This window comes from Convolutriloba macropyga, chromosome 11 (genome assembly GCF_964194025.1).
Source record: "Convolutriloba macropyga chromosome 11, txConMacr16.3, whole genome shotgun sequence".
NCBI lineage: Eukaryota > Metazoa > Xenacoelomorpha > Acoela > Convolutidae > Convolutriloba > Convolutriloba macropyga.
In genome coordinates, this window is record NC_134478.1 from 14758916 (window position 1) to 14776273 (window position 17358).

The 17358-nt window shown below is 37.1% G+C and overlaps 1 protein-coding gene across 2 annotated transcripts in view; it reads left to right on the forward strand.

Moving 5' to 3' along the window:
• Positions 1-17358, forward strand: part of LOC142349565 (uncharacterized) — a 511473-nt gene that overhangs the window by 461804 nt on the left and 32311 nt on the right. For both annotated transcript variants that reach the window (XM_075401206.1, XM_075401207.1), the window contains one exon: positions 1956-15747. In XM_075401206.1, coding sequence (XP_075257321.1) covers positions 1956-15747 — 13792 coding nt within the window. The remainder of the gene's footprint in view (positions 1-1955; positions 15748-17358) is intronic.

The following is a 17358-nucleotide window of genomic DNA, read 5'->3' on the forward strand; positions in this document are numbered from 1 at the left end:
TAATATTATTAGTTTGTCAGAGGTACAAATAATTAACTTTTTTCAAACAGCTGCAAATATTAGAGCTCCAACCTGTCGTTCAAGAGCAATTCTTCCTATGTTAATCGGTTATATTTCAAGGTTTTTTTGTTAACGTGTGAGGATGCCGAGTGGAATGATAACTGGCCATCGAGTTATAAAATTTGTTTTTTTTTGGTATAAATCTTTGTACCTCTTTGCAGTTTCCGTGTGTCGCATTTCCGCCTCTAGTCATCTCTTGTATTATATTAAACAGTATTTTTGATAAAACTTCCTTATCTTTATTTATTACTTTTAGATCCTGAAATTAGTTTTTAATTGCTCTCAAACGAAGTTTGTAGCAATTACATTAGTCCTGTCTGTCTTTTTTATGCGATTTTTCGCTTGACCGATTTTTCGCCTGACGCTTTTGACTTTTCGTCCTCAATAACGAGATAAACAGTTAGCGTCCAGCGGGCATTAAGTGCTCGTAGAGCCTTTCAGCTCACTAGTCTTCAAGTATGCGATTCACAGAATCTGTTTTGGAGACTTATACTTATGGTGTGAAGCGCGGCTCTTAGAAGTTGACCCCCACAACCCCCCTCATCAGCCCCCTCTCACTTCACCCCCCCAATCCCACCCCTGCTCATCGTTCAGGGCCGTAAGGGCCCCGTGCAGCCAAAAAAACTTGCCCTCCGTTGCGCTCACCTCACGCCCTTCAATTGAGCTAAAGCTAGCCTCACTATACCTTGGCTAGCTACTGACAAAGCCAGCCGCTCGCTGGTCGTTTGAGAGCAATTCGCCCGACGTTAGTCGGTTATGTTTTTTAGTTTTGATCTACTTATTAAACCTTTTCTGATGCCAAAACATGAGGTGCTCAAGACCAGATTATTCGTTTCAGAAAAGTTGAAGCAATTATTCTAGTATTTTGTGTTGTTTATGCAAAATATTTGCTTGAACAATTTGCCTTTTCGGATGAGCCTGTAAATTTTATATTGTCTAACGCCTCTTTTTCATATTTTTAAGCAGCTGAACTCTATTGGTGCAGTTTACTACAATAGGTTCAATGAAGATTGTGTGAAAAATGCCAATTTCAGCCTCTTATTAAGGCCCAAGAATTGAGCACCCGCCACGAGCAATTCATCCTACCTTAATCGCTTATATTCTGTTCTTTTCCCAGAGAAACCGTTATTTGGTGTAATTTTTTAAACAGCTCCGATAGCTGAGTACAATTACAGTAGGTCATGTGGTCTAATTTCGGTTACGCAAAATCTGTTATTTCGTAGTTTTTTTGTTGATTGATCCATACCTTTTAGGAACTGATTTTCTTGCCGGACTTGGTTTATAAGAACATCTAATTTTTTTTTGCAGCACCTCGCTTGCTTAATCTGTTGATTTTCTACGGAAATAAATAGAGTGAGGTAGCAAGGCTTAAAGGATAATTTTAGTAATTATAGATCCTAACTCACCTAACGCCCCCTTCCCCCAATTTTCCGCCCCCCCCCCTTCTTACCTGTGAAGCTAGCTTCCCTAAGTTTTAGTCAAGCTAGCTATTACCAAAGCAAGCTCCATGCTAGTTTATTGAGAGTAATTCTTCATGCTTAAATCGGATATTATTGAAGTTTTGGATTAAATTATTCTTCGTTTTTGGGAGCTTTTTCCGATTTATCTGAGTTCGCAGTTTAGAAGCAGTTAACAACAATATTACAGGTAAATTTCAGTAGCTAAAATTGTGCCTAGTTTGTTTCTTCAATAGCTCTTTATAAATAGCTGATAAAACGCGGACAGCAATAAAAATTGAACATTTGCGTGGTATTGCCACGAATTTTATTGACAAAAAAGTAAGATAATCTTTTCTGGTCTCTAAAATTTATCCAGCTTCTTTCTGGTTATCGAGATATGTTTTTGAGGCAACTTCGAGCACGCAGTGCTATATAACCGATAGAATTTTGTTTCAGGCTTCTAATTTGGATGCTACTGCTGACTCCACTAGTCATGAGTTGGAAAATCAAAAAGAACCAAAAGTAGATTCTGTTTTCCCAAATTCTTCGATGACATCGGACGTTCGCTCGCCTTCGAGTTACGAAATTGGACCAGAAAAACTTGAAGAGGAGTGGAATCCACTTCAAATTGTGGAGCAATTAATCAGTAAAACTCAGGCGGGGATAAGTGATGTCGGCGAAAGCTCGACGCATGAAGGTCGGGCCATCATAGACAGCTCTGATCTGCTACAGCTTTTAAAGCAACGTTTAGAAGATGAGCAGCTCGCACTACTGGATAAGAATGGTAGCATTGAAAATGAGGGCAATGACTTGATGCATGACAACATTGAAGTTGAAGACTTGGTTCATACAGTGAAGGAGCCGAGGGTTAAAAACGAAGATCAAGAGGATGTCATCAAAATCTTACAAAGAAAAATTGATATTCTTGGCGACCAACTGTCTGAGGAAAAGACAAAAGGAGCGACGAAACGGGCTAAAACGATGAATCAGCGTAAGAACCTTCTCAATTCTGAGGAGCTGCCTCATTTTGATCTGCAAGAGCTGAATGAAGCAGAAGCGGAAAACAAAGAGTTGAATTGTGAAAATTTGGCTCTCAAACTTGATAGTGCTAAAAAGGTTACGAAGTTGGAAAGTTTAGAGCACTCCCCTGTTCTGGAGAGGCAATTACAGGCAGCCAGGATTGAAAAAAGTGATCTTACTGAAGAGAAAAACGAGTTAACTGATCAAATTGAGGCTCAAACGGACCTAATTAAAAACTTGGAGAGAAAAAATGATATTCTCGAAAATCAGCTGGCGATTAAAACCCAAAAGGAAGAACAGAAACGCTCCCAAACGAGAGAACTACGCAAGAGTTTTATCAATACAGATGAGTTATCTAAATTTGATATGCTGGAGCAAGAGCTGAATGAAGCAGAAGCGGAAAACAAAGAATTGAATTGTGAAAATTTAGCTCTCAAATTTGACATTGCTGAAAAAGTCACGAAATTCGAAAGTTTAGAGCAAAAATTTGTTGAGCAACTAGAGAAGCTGACTGTTCTCGAAACAGAGAATAAATTACTTAAAAGCAGACTTGAAGATGTCGGAGATCTTGAAGGGAGTTCCTACCCCAGCGAAATCGACAAAATAGTAGGTGGTGTTGAAAATAGTTACTTGCCTATGTCAATAGAGTCGACTGAAGGTGAACAAAAACTCGCTCAGTCTGAAATAATTGTACAACAATTTGCACCTGATTCATTACCTTTGGATTGTGCTTCTGATGCAGTTAAGGAAGCTAATCAAAAAAGCGAGGAAGATGTTTGTATGGGCGATTCAATTACGGATTTAGAGTGTAAACCTTTTGAAGCAAGCACTTCTGCCCCTGTTCTGGAGAGGAAATTACAGGCAGCCAGGATTGAAAAAAGTGATCTCACTGAAGAGAAAAACGAGTTAACTGATCAAATTGAGGCTCAAACGGACCTAATTAAAAACTTGGAGAGAAAAAATGATATTCTCGAAAAGCAGCTGGCGATTAAAACCCAAAAGGAAGAACAGAAACGCTCCCAAAAGAGAGAACTACGCAAGAGCTTTTTAAATACAGATGAGTTACCTAAGTTTGATATGCTAGAGCAAGAGCTGAATGAAGCAGAAGCTGAAAACAAAGAATTGAATTGTGAAAATTTAGCTCTCAATTTTGACATTGCTGAAAAAGTCACGAAATTCGAAAATTTAGAGCAAAAATTTGTTGACCAACTAGAGAAGCTGACTGTTCTCGAAACGGAGAATAAGTTACTTAAAAGCAGACTTGAAGATGTCGGAGATCTTGAAGGGAGTTCCTACCCCAGCGAAATGGACAAAATAGTAGGTTGTGTTGAAAATAGTTACTTGCCTATGTCAATAGAGTCGACTGAAGGTGAACAAAAACTCACTCAACCTGAAGTAAGTACACAAAAATTTGCACCTGATTCATTAGCTTTGGATTGTGCTTCTGATGCAGTTATGGAAGCTAATCCAAAAAGCAAGGAAGATGTTTGCATGGACGATTCAGTTACTGATGTCGAGTGTAAACCGTTTCAAGAGAGCACGTCTCCTGTTGCTGTTCTGGAGAGGAGATTACAGGCAGCCAGTATTGAAATATGTGATGTTACTGAAGAGAAAAACGAGTTAACTGATCAAATTGAGGCTCAAATGGACCTAATTAAAAACTTGGAGAGAAAAAATGATATTCTCGAAAATCAGCTGGCGATTAAAACCCAAAAGGAAGAACAGAAACGCTCCCAAACGAGAGAACTGCGCAAGAGCTTTCTCAATACAGATGATTTATCTAAATTTGATATGATAGAGCAAGAGCTGAATGAAGCAGATGCGGAAAACAGAGATTTGAGTTGTGAAAATTTGGCTCTCAAACTTGACAATGCTGAACAAGTCACGAAATTCGAAAGTTTAGAGCAAAAACTTGTAGACCAAAAGGAGAGGCTGACTGTTCTGGAGAAAGAGAATGAATTGCTCAAAAACAGAACTGAAGGTGTCACAGAACTTCAAGGCAGTCTTTACTCCAACGAACTAGACAAAAGAGGAGGTAGCATTGAAAGTAGTAACCCGCCTATGTCAATAGAATCGGTTGAATGTTATCAAAAAATTGCTCAGCCTGAAATAAAGGTACAACAATTTGCACCTGTTTCAATACCTTTGGATGCTTCTGCTGCAGTTAAGGAAGCTGATCCCAAAAGCGAGAAAGATGTTTGCATGGACGATTCAGTTACTGATGTCGAGTGTAAACCTTTTGAAGAGAGCTCTTCTCCTCTCCTTTTTCCGTATAGGAAAATACAGGCATCCAAAATTAAAAAGAGTGATCATGCTGAAGAGAAAAGCAAATTATCTGATCAACTTGAGGCTCAAACAGACCTAATTAAAAACTTGAAGAGAAAAAATGATATTCTGGAGAACCAGTTGGCCAATAAAGCCCTAAAGGAAGAACAGAAACGCTCTCAAACGAGAGAACTACGCAAGAGCTTTTCCAATACAGATGAGTTACCTAAATTTGATATGCTGGAGCAAGAGCTGAATGAAGCAGAAGCGGAAAACAAAGAATTGAGTTGTGAAAATTTAGCTCTCAAATTTGACAATTCTGAAAAGGTCACGAAATTCGAAAGTTTGGAGCAAAAATACGTTGACCAAAAGGAGAGGCTTTCTGTTCTTGAAAAAGAGAATAAATTGCTCAAAAACAGAACTGAAGGTGTCATAGAACTTCAAGGCAGTCTTTACTCCAACGAACAAGACAAAAGAGGAGGTAGCATTGAAAGTAGTTACCCGCCTATGTCAATAGAATCGATCGAATGTTATCAAAAAATTGCTCAGCCTGAAATAAATGTACAACAATTTGCACCTGTTTCAATACCTTTGGATGCTTCTGCTGCAGTTAAGGAAGCTGATCCAAAAAGCGAGAAAGATGTTTGCATGGACGATTCAGTTACTGATGTCGAGTGTAAACCTTTTGAAGAGAGCTCTTCTCTTCTCCTTGTTCCGTATAGGACATTACAGGCATCCAAAATTAAAAAGAGTGATCATGTTGAAGAGAAAAACAATTTATCTGATCAACCTGAGGCTCAAACAGACCTAATTAAAAACTTGAAAAGAAAAAATGATATTCTGGAGAACCAGTTGGCCAATAAAGCCCTAAAGGAAGAACAGAAACGCTCCCAAAAGAGAGAACTACGCAAGAGCTTTTTCAATACAGATGAGTTACCTAAATTTGATATGCTGGAGCAAGAGCTGAATGAAGCAGAAGCGGAAAACAAAGAATTGAATTGTAAAAATTTAGCTCTCAAATTTGACATTGCTGAAAAAGTCACGAAAGTTGAAAGTTTAGAGCAAAAACTTGTTGGGCAGCTAAAGAAGCTGACTGTTCTCGAAACAGAGAATAAATTACTTAAAAGCAGACTTGAAGATGGCGGAGATCTTGAAGGGAGTTCCTACCCCAGCGAAATGGAGAAAATAGTAGGTGGTGTTGAAAATAGTTACTTGCCTATGTCAATAGAGTGGACTGAAGGTGAACAAAAACTCACTCAACCTGAAGTAAGTACACAAAATTTTGCACCTGATTCATTACCTTTGGGTTGTGCTTCTGATGCAGTTAATGAAGCTAATCCAAAAAGCAAGGGAAATGTTTGCATGGACTACTCAGTTACTGATGTCGAGTGTAAACCGTTTCAAGAGATGACGTCACCTGTTGCTGTTCTGGAGTGGAAATTACAGGCAGCCAGGATTGAAATAAGTGATGTTACTGAAGAGAAAAACGAGTTAACTGATCAAATTGAGGCTCAAACGGACCTAATTAAAAACTTGGAGAGAAAAAATGATATTCTCGAAAATCAGCTGGCGATTAAAACCCAAAAGGAAGAACAGAAACGCTCCCGAACGAGAGAACTGCGCAAGAGCTTTCTCAATACAGATCAGTTACCTACATTTGATATGTTAGAGCAAGAGCTGAATGAAGCAGAAGCGGAAAACAAAGAATTGAATTGTGAAAATTCAGCTCTCAAATTTGACAATGCTGAAAAGATCACGAAATTCGAAAGTTTAGAGCAAAAATACGTTGACCAAAAGGAGAGGTTTGCTGTTCTGCAAAAGGAGAATGAATTGCTCAAAAACAGAACTGAAGGTGTCACAGAACTTCAAGGCAGTCTTTACTCCAACGAACTAGACAAAAAAGGAGGTAGCATTGAAAGTAGTTACCCGCCTATGTCAATAGAATCGGTTGAATGTTATCAAAAAATTGCTCAGCCTGAAATAAAGGTAAAACAATTTGCACCTGTTTCAATACCTTTGGATGCTTCTGCTGCAGTTAAGGAAGCTGATCCAAAAAGCGAGAAAGATGCTTGCATGGACGATTCAGTTACTGATGTCGATTGTAAACCTTTTGAAGAGAGGTCTTCTCCTCTCCTTGTTCCGTATAGGAAAATACAGGCATCCACAATTGAAAAGAATGATCATGCTGGAGAGAAAAACAAATTATCTGATCAACTTGAGGCTCAAACAGACCTAATTAAAAACTTGAAGAGAAAAAATGATATTCTGGAGAACCAGTTGGCCAATAAAGCCCTAAAGGAAGAACAGAAACGCTCTCAAACGAGAGAACTACGCAAGAGCTTTTCCAATACAGATGAGTTACCTAAATTTCATATGCTGGAGCAAGAGCTGAATGAAGCAGAAGCGGAAAACAAAGAATTGAGTTGTGAAAATTTAGCTCTCAAATTTGACAATGCTGAAAAGGTCACGAAATTCGAGAGTTTAGAGCAAAAATACGTTGACCAAATGGAGAGGCTTACTGTTCTTGAAAAAGAGAATAAATTGCTCAAAAACAGACTTGATGATGTCGCAGAACATGAAGGGAGTCCATGTCCCAGCGGACTGGACAAAAAAGTAGGTGGTGTGGAAAAAAGATACTTGCGTTTGTCAATAGAATCGACTCAGCCTGAAGTAAATGTACAACAATTTGCACCTGATTCATTACCTTCGGACGCTTCTGCTGCAGTTAAGGAAGCTAATCCAAGAAGCGAGGAAGATGTTTGTATGGGCGATTCAGTTACGGATTTAGAGTGTAAACCTTTTCAAGCGAGCACTTCTGCCCCTGTTCTGGAGAAGAATTTACAGGCAGCCAGGATTGAAAATAGTGATCTTACTGAAGAGAAAAACGATTTAACTGATCAAATTGAGGCTCAAATGGACCTAATTAAAAACTTGGAGAGAAAAAATGATATTCTCGAAAATCAGCTGGCGATTAATACCCAAAAGGAAGAACAGAAACGCTCTCATACGAGAGAACTGCGCAAAAGCTTTTTCAATACAGATGATTTATCTAAATTTGATATGATAGAGCAAGAGCTGAATGAAGCAGATGCGGAAAACAGAGATTTGAGTTGTGAAAATTTGGCTCTCAAACTTGACAATGCTGAACAAGTCACGAAATTCGAAAGTTTAGAGCAAAAACTTGTAGACCAAAAGGAGAGGCTGACTGTTCTGGAGAAAGAGAATGAATTGCTCAAAAACAGAACTGAAGGTGTCACAGAACTTCAAGGCAGTCTTTACTCCAACGAACTAGACAAAAGAGGAGGTAGCATTGAAAGTAGTAACCCGCCTATGTCAATAGAATCGGTTGAATGTTATCAAAAAATTGCTCAGCCTGAAATAAAGGTACAACAATTTGCACCTGTTTCAATACCTTTGGATGCTTCTGCTGCAGTTAAGGAAGCTGATCCCAAAAGCGAGAAAGATGTTTGCATGGACGATTCAGTTACTGATGTCGAGTGTAAACCTTTTGAAGAGAGCTCTTCTCCTCTCCTTTTTCCGTATAGGACATTACAGGCATCCAAAATTAAAAAGAGTGATCATGCTGAAGAGAAAAACAATTTATCTGATCAACTTGAGGCTCAAACGGACCTTATAAAATATTTGGAGAGAAAAACTGATATTCTCGAAAACCAGCTGGCCAATAAAACCCAAAAGGAAGAACAGAGACGTTCCGAGGCGAGAGAACTGCGTAAGGACCTTCTCAAAACGGATGAGTTACCTATGTTCGATATGCTGGTGCAAGAGCTGAATGAAGTGGAAGTGGAAAACAAAGTTTTGAATTGCGAAAGTTTGGCTCTTCAACTTGACAATGCTGAGAAAACCACGAAGTTGGAAAGCCTAGAGCAAATGAATCGTGACCAAAAAGAGAAGCTGCAATTCTTGGAGCTGAAAATTGTTGATCAAAATGAGAAGCTGGACCTATTAGAAGCGGAAAAACAGTTATTGACAGATAGATTGGACGGTTTACTCGGGAAAGAAGTGCGTCGATCCCCGAAAGAACCTTCGGAAAGATTGATTAGTCCTGAAAATGATTCTCAACTTGCTGCAGTTACGTCTGCTGGAAGCGATCAGATAGCTGTGCAGCCCGCAGAAATTGTAAGACATCAGTCAGTTGGTCCACTACTCTTGGACGTTCCGACCGTTGAAATGAACAAAGTTGATCAGGTAAGCGAAGAATACGTTGGCAGTGCCAGATTGGGAATGCTGGAAAACCTGAAGAAGAAACCATCTGATTCTCTTGAGTCTGCCTATCATCAGCACCAAGTTGATAGAATCGAAATCCTGCAGAAAAAATTACAAGAAGCAAGAAATGAAATTAACGAGTTGGTTGAAGACAGAAACAATTTAAATGCCCAAAACCAATCACAAGTTGATGTGATAAAGTGCCTGGAAAAGAAAACGGAGACTCTTTATGATCACATAGCAGAAAACGAACAAAATGAGGAAAGAAGAAGGGTGAAGTTGATTGAACAGCGAAAGAACCTTTTGAGTGAGGAAAACACACCTGGTCTTAAATTCATGGAATTAGAGCTAAATGAGGCTAATATTGTCAAAAAACAGTTGAGCTCAGATTTATTGGTCTTGAAAATTGAAAATGTTGAAAGGATTGCTAGCATGAATAATTTGGAGAAAAAATGTGAAGAACAAGAAACAGAAATTGATGAGCTTAAACGCGATGAACGGGTTTTACAAAATCAGTTGAGCCGATTTATCATGAACCAACAACAAGAAGCAGAACCAAAACTTGCTTCACGTCAACTAATTGAGCAGCTAAAAAGTGATAGTTCGAGTGAATTTCCGACTCAAGAAAGCAATGAGAAAGATGAAGTTATTGGGCAACTTGCCAATCAAATTGCTGATCTCAAGTCGGAGCTGAAGCAGCTAGAAAAACTAAACTCTGACAGATCTATCGACCCGATAACTGAAGACATTATTAGCCCAGAGATTCTGAAAAAAGTTGAGGCAAAATCTTTTATCAGCAAGGAAGTTTATATTAACCTACAAGATGATTTGGAAAAAACAACAGACAAACTTTTAGAATGTGAAATTAATCTTGAAACTCTGGAAAAACAACTTGATGAAGAGAAAATAGACAATTTGAAACTGAATCAGGTAAAACATTCGCTTCAAAACCAACTGAAGGATTCCTTAAATAAATCAAATCTAAGCGCTGAAAGTTCGGACACCATTGAAGAAATAATTGGTCTGAAGTCACATCTATCCGAGTTAGAAGCCGAATGTGGTTTTGCAAAAGTTCAAAACGAAGAATTGAATCAGCATATTGAGCAAAAAGATTCACAGCTTTCAGTCTTGAAAAATACAAATCAGCAGTTGAAACAGGAAGTATCAAAATTGATGTCACACAGGATGCAAAATTTGACGGAGGCCCCAGGTCTCGAACCGCAGGCGTATGCTGAATTAGTGTGTAAGAATTGCGAACTTGAATCAGAGAACGGCGTTCTAAAGCAGAAGATAACGAAATTGTCCCAAATTGAAGAGCAGTTAAAAGAAAAGGCTCAGATTTTGGAAGAAGAAACCAAAATTTTAGCCGAAGAGGTAAAAGCAGTTGCAAAAACAGAAAAAAGCGGTGAAATTGAAAATTTTGTAGAAACTAAAGCTGCACTGAAAGAAGAATTAAGCCATCTTAAAGCAGAAAATGTTGTTTTATCGCAAAACGAACTGAAAGTTTTGAATCAAAACCGAAATTTAGCTCAACAGAAACAAATTTTGGAAAAACAGTGCGAAAAACTAGAAGATGAATGTAACAAATTGTCAAGATCCTCAGCTCTGAACTCGTCTTCAAGCTATATTCCTCAAATTGACAAAACTATTGACAGAAAAGCTTCGATTTTGAAACTTGAAGCTGAAAACGAAGTTCTGACCAATCAAATTGACGGTTTGCAATCCGAAGCTGAAGAAAAGAGCCAATTGGTTGATAAATTAGCCAATCAGAATGAAGCATTGAAGCGTGAACTTAAAATTATGAATGAGCAGGAACTTAACGTTGAAATAACTCCAGAAAATGTTGATATTGTCCAAAATTTGATTGAGGTCAAAACGAAACTCAAAGAAACCAAAATTGAAAACGAAAGTCTAACAAAACAAGTTGAAAACACTAAAAAAATTGCTGAGAAAGAAAATTTTGAGTGCCAGAAATTTAAAGGCTTCAATCATAAACTTTCAGAAGAAATTCAGAAATTGGTTGAAAGCCAGACTAACGAAGGTTCAAGTTCAACAAAAGCTTTAGCTCAGGAAATTTCTTCACTCAAAGTTGAAAATATGGAGCTTAGTGCTGAAATTCGGTCTCTCAACGATCATTTCCAAGATACAAAAAATAATGAGACGGTTTTGAAAAATGAAATTGAGTTTCTCGAAATGGAAAAGGAGAAACTGGAATCTATAATCGATGCTAATTTTGAAAACGGAGATCAAATTATAGATGAGCTACACCAGTCAAATCAAGGTGAAGCTGAATTGTTTATGGTTCAGAAAGAATTAGAAGATTTAAAAGACAAACTTGCGGATGAGAAAAAGAACAATCTAGAACATTCTGGAAAAATTGACATGCTGGAACGCTATTCTGCAAAACTTTCAGAGGAACTGCAAAAGTCGGCTTCTAAAACTGGTCAAATTTTTGATGAACAATCCAATCAAATTGATCCAAGTGAAAATACCGACGCTGAATTGAAACTCAAAGTTGTTGTTGACCAGTTGAATGAAAAATTGTCGGAAGCAATTGACGCTAACGCTTTACTTATGGAAGATATTCACCAATTGGCACACGAAAAACAGATTCTTGAGGACTTGCAAACTATGAACTTAGCCGATATTTCAGAACCCGAACGCGAACTTGTTACTGCCAAACAAGAATTAGGTTTTGCGAACGTCGCTTTAGAAAACTTGGAGAAGAAGTTCGAAAAATCCAAGAAGTCGGAATTAGAAGCGAAAAAAGCGCTCGAAGTTTTGAAATTAGTTGAAGACAAATTCGAGCCTGACGAAGTCCGAAAAATAAGCTCAGGTATAATTGAGGGGTCACAAATAATTGACAATCAAGAACTGAAAGCGGAAGCGTTTGAACTGAGATTGCGTAATCGAGAACTCGAAGATGAAAATTTGTACTTGAAAAGTTCGAAGCATCGTTTGGAGGGCGAATTGGAATCGTCATTAAAACGGGATCCTTCAGAATTATCACAAAATCTTTTAAAAGCTAAAAGTGATGCTAAAGCTTTATCTATAGAAAGAGATAGCTTACGTCAGCAATTAGGTGCTTTGATGTCTGATGATAAAACAATCCCTTCGTTTTCAAGTTCAAGTGCTCCTGGAAATGCCCTGGGTGGTCCCAAAATTGAAGATATTGAGGGCGATCAGAGTTCGTTGAATGATAAAATAGAACAACTTCAAAATGAAATGAAGTCTTCGAGAACAATAAAAGCAAGTCTTAACGACCAATTAAACGCGATCGCTGACCAGCCGTCTCTAACAACCGATAATGGACCTCAAGACTTGTCAAACTTGACTGATTTTGTCCAAGTCTTACGGACGAAAGACGACACGATGAAGGTTTTACTCGACCAAATTGAGAACGAAATTGGAAGTCAAAAAGAAAAGACTCAAGAATTAGTTAAAGATAATGCAGAATTAGCACAAGAAAACGAAAATCTTCGAAGTCAAGTTTTGTCTATTGGAGGACAAGTAGAACCTTCTGAAAGTAAATTTGATCCCGAAAATGAAGTTTCGAAGCTTCACAAGAGCTTTGCTGATACTCATGATCAAATTGCTCATTTGGAGTCTGAAAATGCGAGGCTGAGTCGTGAAAAGAAAAATTTGCTCAACAGAATCGAAAGTCTATCTAGGAAAAACGAGGAGTTGCACGTGAAGAATTTACAAATACCTCAAAACTTGGAAAATTCGGAAAATCAACAAAAATTGACGGAACAGTTTTCTTTAATAAAAGATAAAGAAGCCGAAAATTCTGCTTTAATATCGCAAGTCAAAGAATTGACCGCATCTGAGCAACAATCTCGCGAAAAAATCAAATCTTTAGAAATTGACAAAGCTAAATTAGAATCAAAAGTTGGTCCTTTGAAAAAAGGCGCAGCGTTGAAAAAAATGGATCCGTTAGAACGAATTCGAGAACTAGAAGCTGTCGAAAAACTGCTTAAAAAGAGACACAACGAAACTGAAAAATTGTACGACGCTGAGCTTGTAAAAACCCAACAACTTAATTTGCAAAATGCCCAGTATCAAGAACGCCAGAAGTCACTTTTGGAAAGCGAAAAACAGCTTGTCTCAAAAATGGGAGAAATAGAAAAGCTAGAATCCGCATTACAGAAATCGGAAGCGTCTGTTTCCTTTTTGAGGGAAAATATTGTCGACTTAGAGGAAAAAGCGGCGGCTGCAAATGAACAAACTGTTGATACATGTGATAAAGTTACAAACACTGATACAGTTCTTAACCCTGAACTCGATGCAAATTTTGAAGACTTGGAAAAAATAGAATATTTGACAGCTGAAAATGATCAGTTGAAGGCAGAAAATGGGCATCTAAAAGAGCAGTTAAAAATGTCTGAACGTCAACGAGAAACGGCTTTAACTGGTCAAAAACCTTCAGATGACAACTTTGAAAGTCCTCAAACACCTGAAACTCGAAGTGATCTAATTGATGAAGACCCAATGATTGCTTCTGGTCGAGGTCCTCAAAATTTAGAAGAGATTCCAATTATTGACGGATCTCTTAATCGGAACCAACTTGAATCCCAGCCCGATTTTAAACCCGAGACTCGGGCTTTATTATCAAAACGATCACCTCCAAAACCGTCTGGACTTCCGATTCCATCATCATCGTCATCAATGAAGAAACCAGCAGGTACTGACGAAGGATCAAAGCGTTCGAAATCTAACCTTGATTTGCTGTTGGAAAGCAAAATTGACCGACTAAAGTCAAAAGCTGACAGCAAAATTCCACAGTCTAAAGCAGTAGCCAAAAATAAACCGGAAAAGTCGCTACAACTGAATTCAGAAACAAAACAGCCTCAGAATGAAAAGTTAGAAGCAGTTCCAATTCTGGAGGAGTTACCGATGGTCGCCGAAATTCAATCAAATGACAATCTTAAAAGCGGGCTTGACTTTTTCTTAGCCGATAGTTCACCTACCATACCAAAAGTTGGGACTCATAATTTGCAGTCTCAAATAAAACAACTTAAAGACTCGCTTGACAAATTGAAAAACGACCATGAAAGTCTGAAATCAGACAGCTCAGAAATGAAGCAACAATTAATTGATGACATCGTGAAAACTCAAAACCGAATCGAGAATTCTTTTGAGAAAGTTCTAGAAGAAACCGAACTAGAAATGAAAGAAAAAGACTACAAAATTGACAGTTTGAACGAAGATTTAGACTTAACAACCGAGGCTTACAACGAAATATCAAACGATTTTGAAAACTTACAAAACGAGAACGAAAATCTCCGAGAACTTGTCATTGCTGCTGAAAACGACAAAATTGGAAGTGAAAATTGGAATGAAGAAAAAATTATTTTCCAGGCAACTGTTGACAATTTGCAAAATCAAATCGAAGATAAAGATTTCCAAATGGAAGAACTTTTAACGCATTCCGAAGAAAATGAACAATTAATTACGGAATTATCGAAAAACTCTGAAAATATGGAAAACCAAATACAAGAGCAATTGATGGAAATTGAAAAGGCTGATCTAGAACGTGAAGAATTTGTCAAGAAAATTGACAGTTTATCATTAGAACAAGAAATTCTTCTATCAAAGCTGAAAGACGCAGAAAATGAAGTTGAAAAAAGTCGACAAAATTCTTTGAATTCGACACAAAAAATTGAAGACACTGAAAATGAAATTATAAACCAAAAGTCAGAAATTGAGAAATCTAATTTGGAACGTCAGAAAATGAATAGAAAAATACGAGAACTAGAAAACGAAGTTGCTGAAAAATCGTCCGAACTTAAAAATGCTGAAAATGATTTAGAAAATGTTAAAATTGACCTTATAGATTTGAAACGCGATAACAAAAAGTTGGCTTTGAAGTTAAATGATAGTGAAAATACAAATGAAAGGTCAAAAGAAATTGAAGAGAACTTAGAATCTGAAGTTTTGAGGCTGAAAAATGAACTGAATTTAGTGTTAGACGATTTGGGTCTTGTGAAAGAAGAATCGAAACGATTGTTTGAAGCTCAAAACAGAAATCTGAAAGAATTTGAGAACCTCCAAGATGAAAATGCTGAAAAAACTATTTTAATCGAGAATTTAGAAAGTGAAAAACAAACTTTAAAGTCTAAAAATTCAAAATTGCAGGATGAAAAACGCGCTTTTATTAAAGATTTGGAACAGCTTCAGGAGGATTTGAGAACTGAACAACAAGAATCAGCTGACCTTAAAAACAATCGGGATTTATTAAAAGATCGAATCGAAGATCTGAAAAACTCAAAAATTGTCAAAGATAAAACAATTGAAATTTATGAAGACGAAAAACACGATCTGCAAGAAAAAGTTTCTAATTTAGAATCCGAGCTGGCTTCTGCGCAGCGAAATGTGAAAAATCTAGAGCATTCTAAAGAGAAAATTATGAATGAACTTAAACAGACGAAAGAATTGTTGAACGAATTAGAAAACAGTTTGAACAATTCTGCCAACGAAAGTGAATTGACAAAATCGGAACAAACTCGATTGACCAATCAGCTTAAGTTTTGTGAAAAGAAGATTGCGGATTTGGCCAATCAGATTCAAGATGCCAATGCTCATGTAGCTCAATTGGAAGAAGAGTTGGAACTTTCCCGGGTAGCAGAAAAGGAGGCGAGACAAATGACGTCACAAGCAAAACTGACGGCAGAACGAGAGAAAGCTGATAAGGAAGCTATAGTTGATGACTTACAGCACCAAGTTGCACAGTTAGAAGGTCAGTACTATTTTGAGGTTTGTTACTATGCTGAACAGATACTTTATCTGTTCGCGATCTTAGCGGGCTATGATTTAATTTAAAAAAAACCATTAAAAAGACATTTGACATTTTCTAATTCCTATTTTTTCGTGTTTTGTGACTCAGTTTTTATTGGATTGATTTCAATTGTTTGGCTTAATTTTATACCACCGACTATATCAAATTTCAAAACAACACGAAAGCTGGCGTGCTCGTGCGTTCTTATTAAATGCCCGGCTGACCCTTCTACTCAAAAGATCGTCAAAGGACAGCCGGACGCTGTTAGGCGAAAACTCGATTAGGCAAATAGAAAAATTTGCGGAAACCAATTAAATCACTTAAAGACGTTACACCAAAAATTCGCTTGACACAATGAAGAGCTCAAAATTCCATATATACATGAAAATCAGGTTACAAAGCATTTATTATATGTACCATTTTTTCAGACTTTCACATCATTTATACATTTCCCGATACCGGGTACAAAAATTGATGGCAAAAAATAAAGGGAAAGTTTGAAAAACATAATGAAGAAAAATTTATTGCTTCATTCTAAATAATAGTTCAAGACATTGGGTTTCAGAATTGTCTGCTGACAAAAAAGAACTAGGAGTTGGATTCTTTTTCGCTGGATGAGATGAGATGACTGATCAGTGCTTGGCTGTGACCATATTTGAGTCATATATGTTACTAAAATGAGTTTAAATTGTCAGGCAACTTTGATGTATCAAAATTTATTTAGTTTGTCAAGTTCCGGAATGTATTTACTAACTAAACAAACAAAATAAACTTGAGCAATGTAAGTTGGAGTCAAAACTAGTTTCTATTTGCTAAATAAACAAGAACAAAACTTGCTTTGCAGAGTATTTAACACGAGAGAAAGAATAAGAATGAAGAACACAGGTTATTGTACGTAGTAAATCCAATTTAATTACAACAGAAAACGGAATGAAAGATTTTGAAAAAAAAACAATGGTTGTTGTGATTCGGAATTCCTCTTAAAACACCTAAATCGAATTTCTGAGATCCAAAAAATAAGGATCTTAAAGATTCATGTCAATTTAATTGTGCGTTCACTGTAAGTAACGGTATGGCATCGTAAGAGGGACTAATTGAATTGGTGCTTTCAGGAAAGACATAATGGCTAATTTACTCAAAACAAATTAGACTCAAATTAAAAGGGAAAATTTTCAACTTACGTTTTTAAAAAAATGGTGACCATTTTTAGTTGAGACCAGAAAATAAAATAATAGGGATAAAATTTGCCGTGAGATCTTTATGGAGGACAAAAACAAAGCAAATTGTTTGTGGAAAAACAGATACACAAATATATTTAATTAGCTCATTGTTGGAGCAAAGATTTTAGATCAAGAAAACTTGATGTTTTCATTCTAACTTTGGCTATGGTAATTTATGGCCTGAATATACAACAACCAATTATTTTAGGTGCCTTGATAATATTAATTATGCTGGAATGAAAAAAAAACTGATTTAAATTTTTGTTTGTTCATTAAAATGGTAGTACAGTTCGGCATCAAAAGTTGGTAGACATTTATTGAGAGTATCCTTTGGAGTGACCATTCAGGAGTG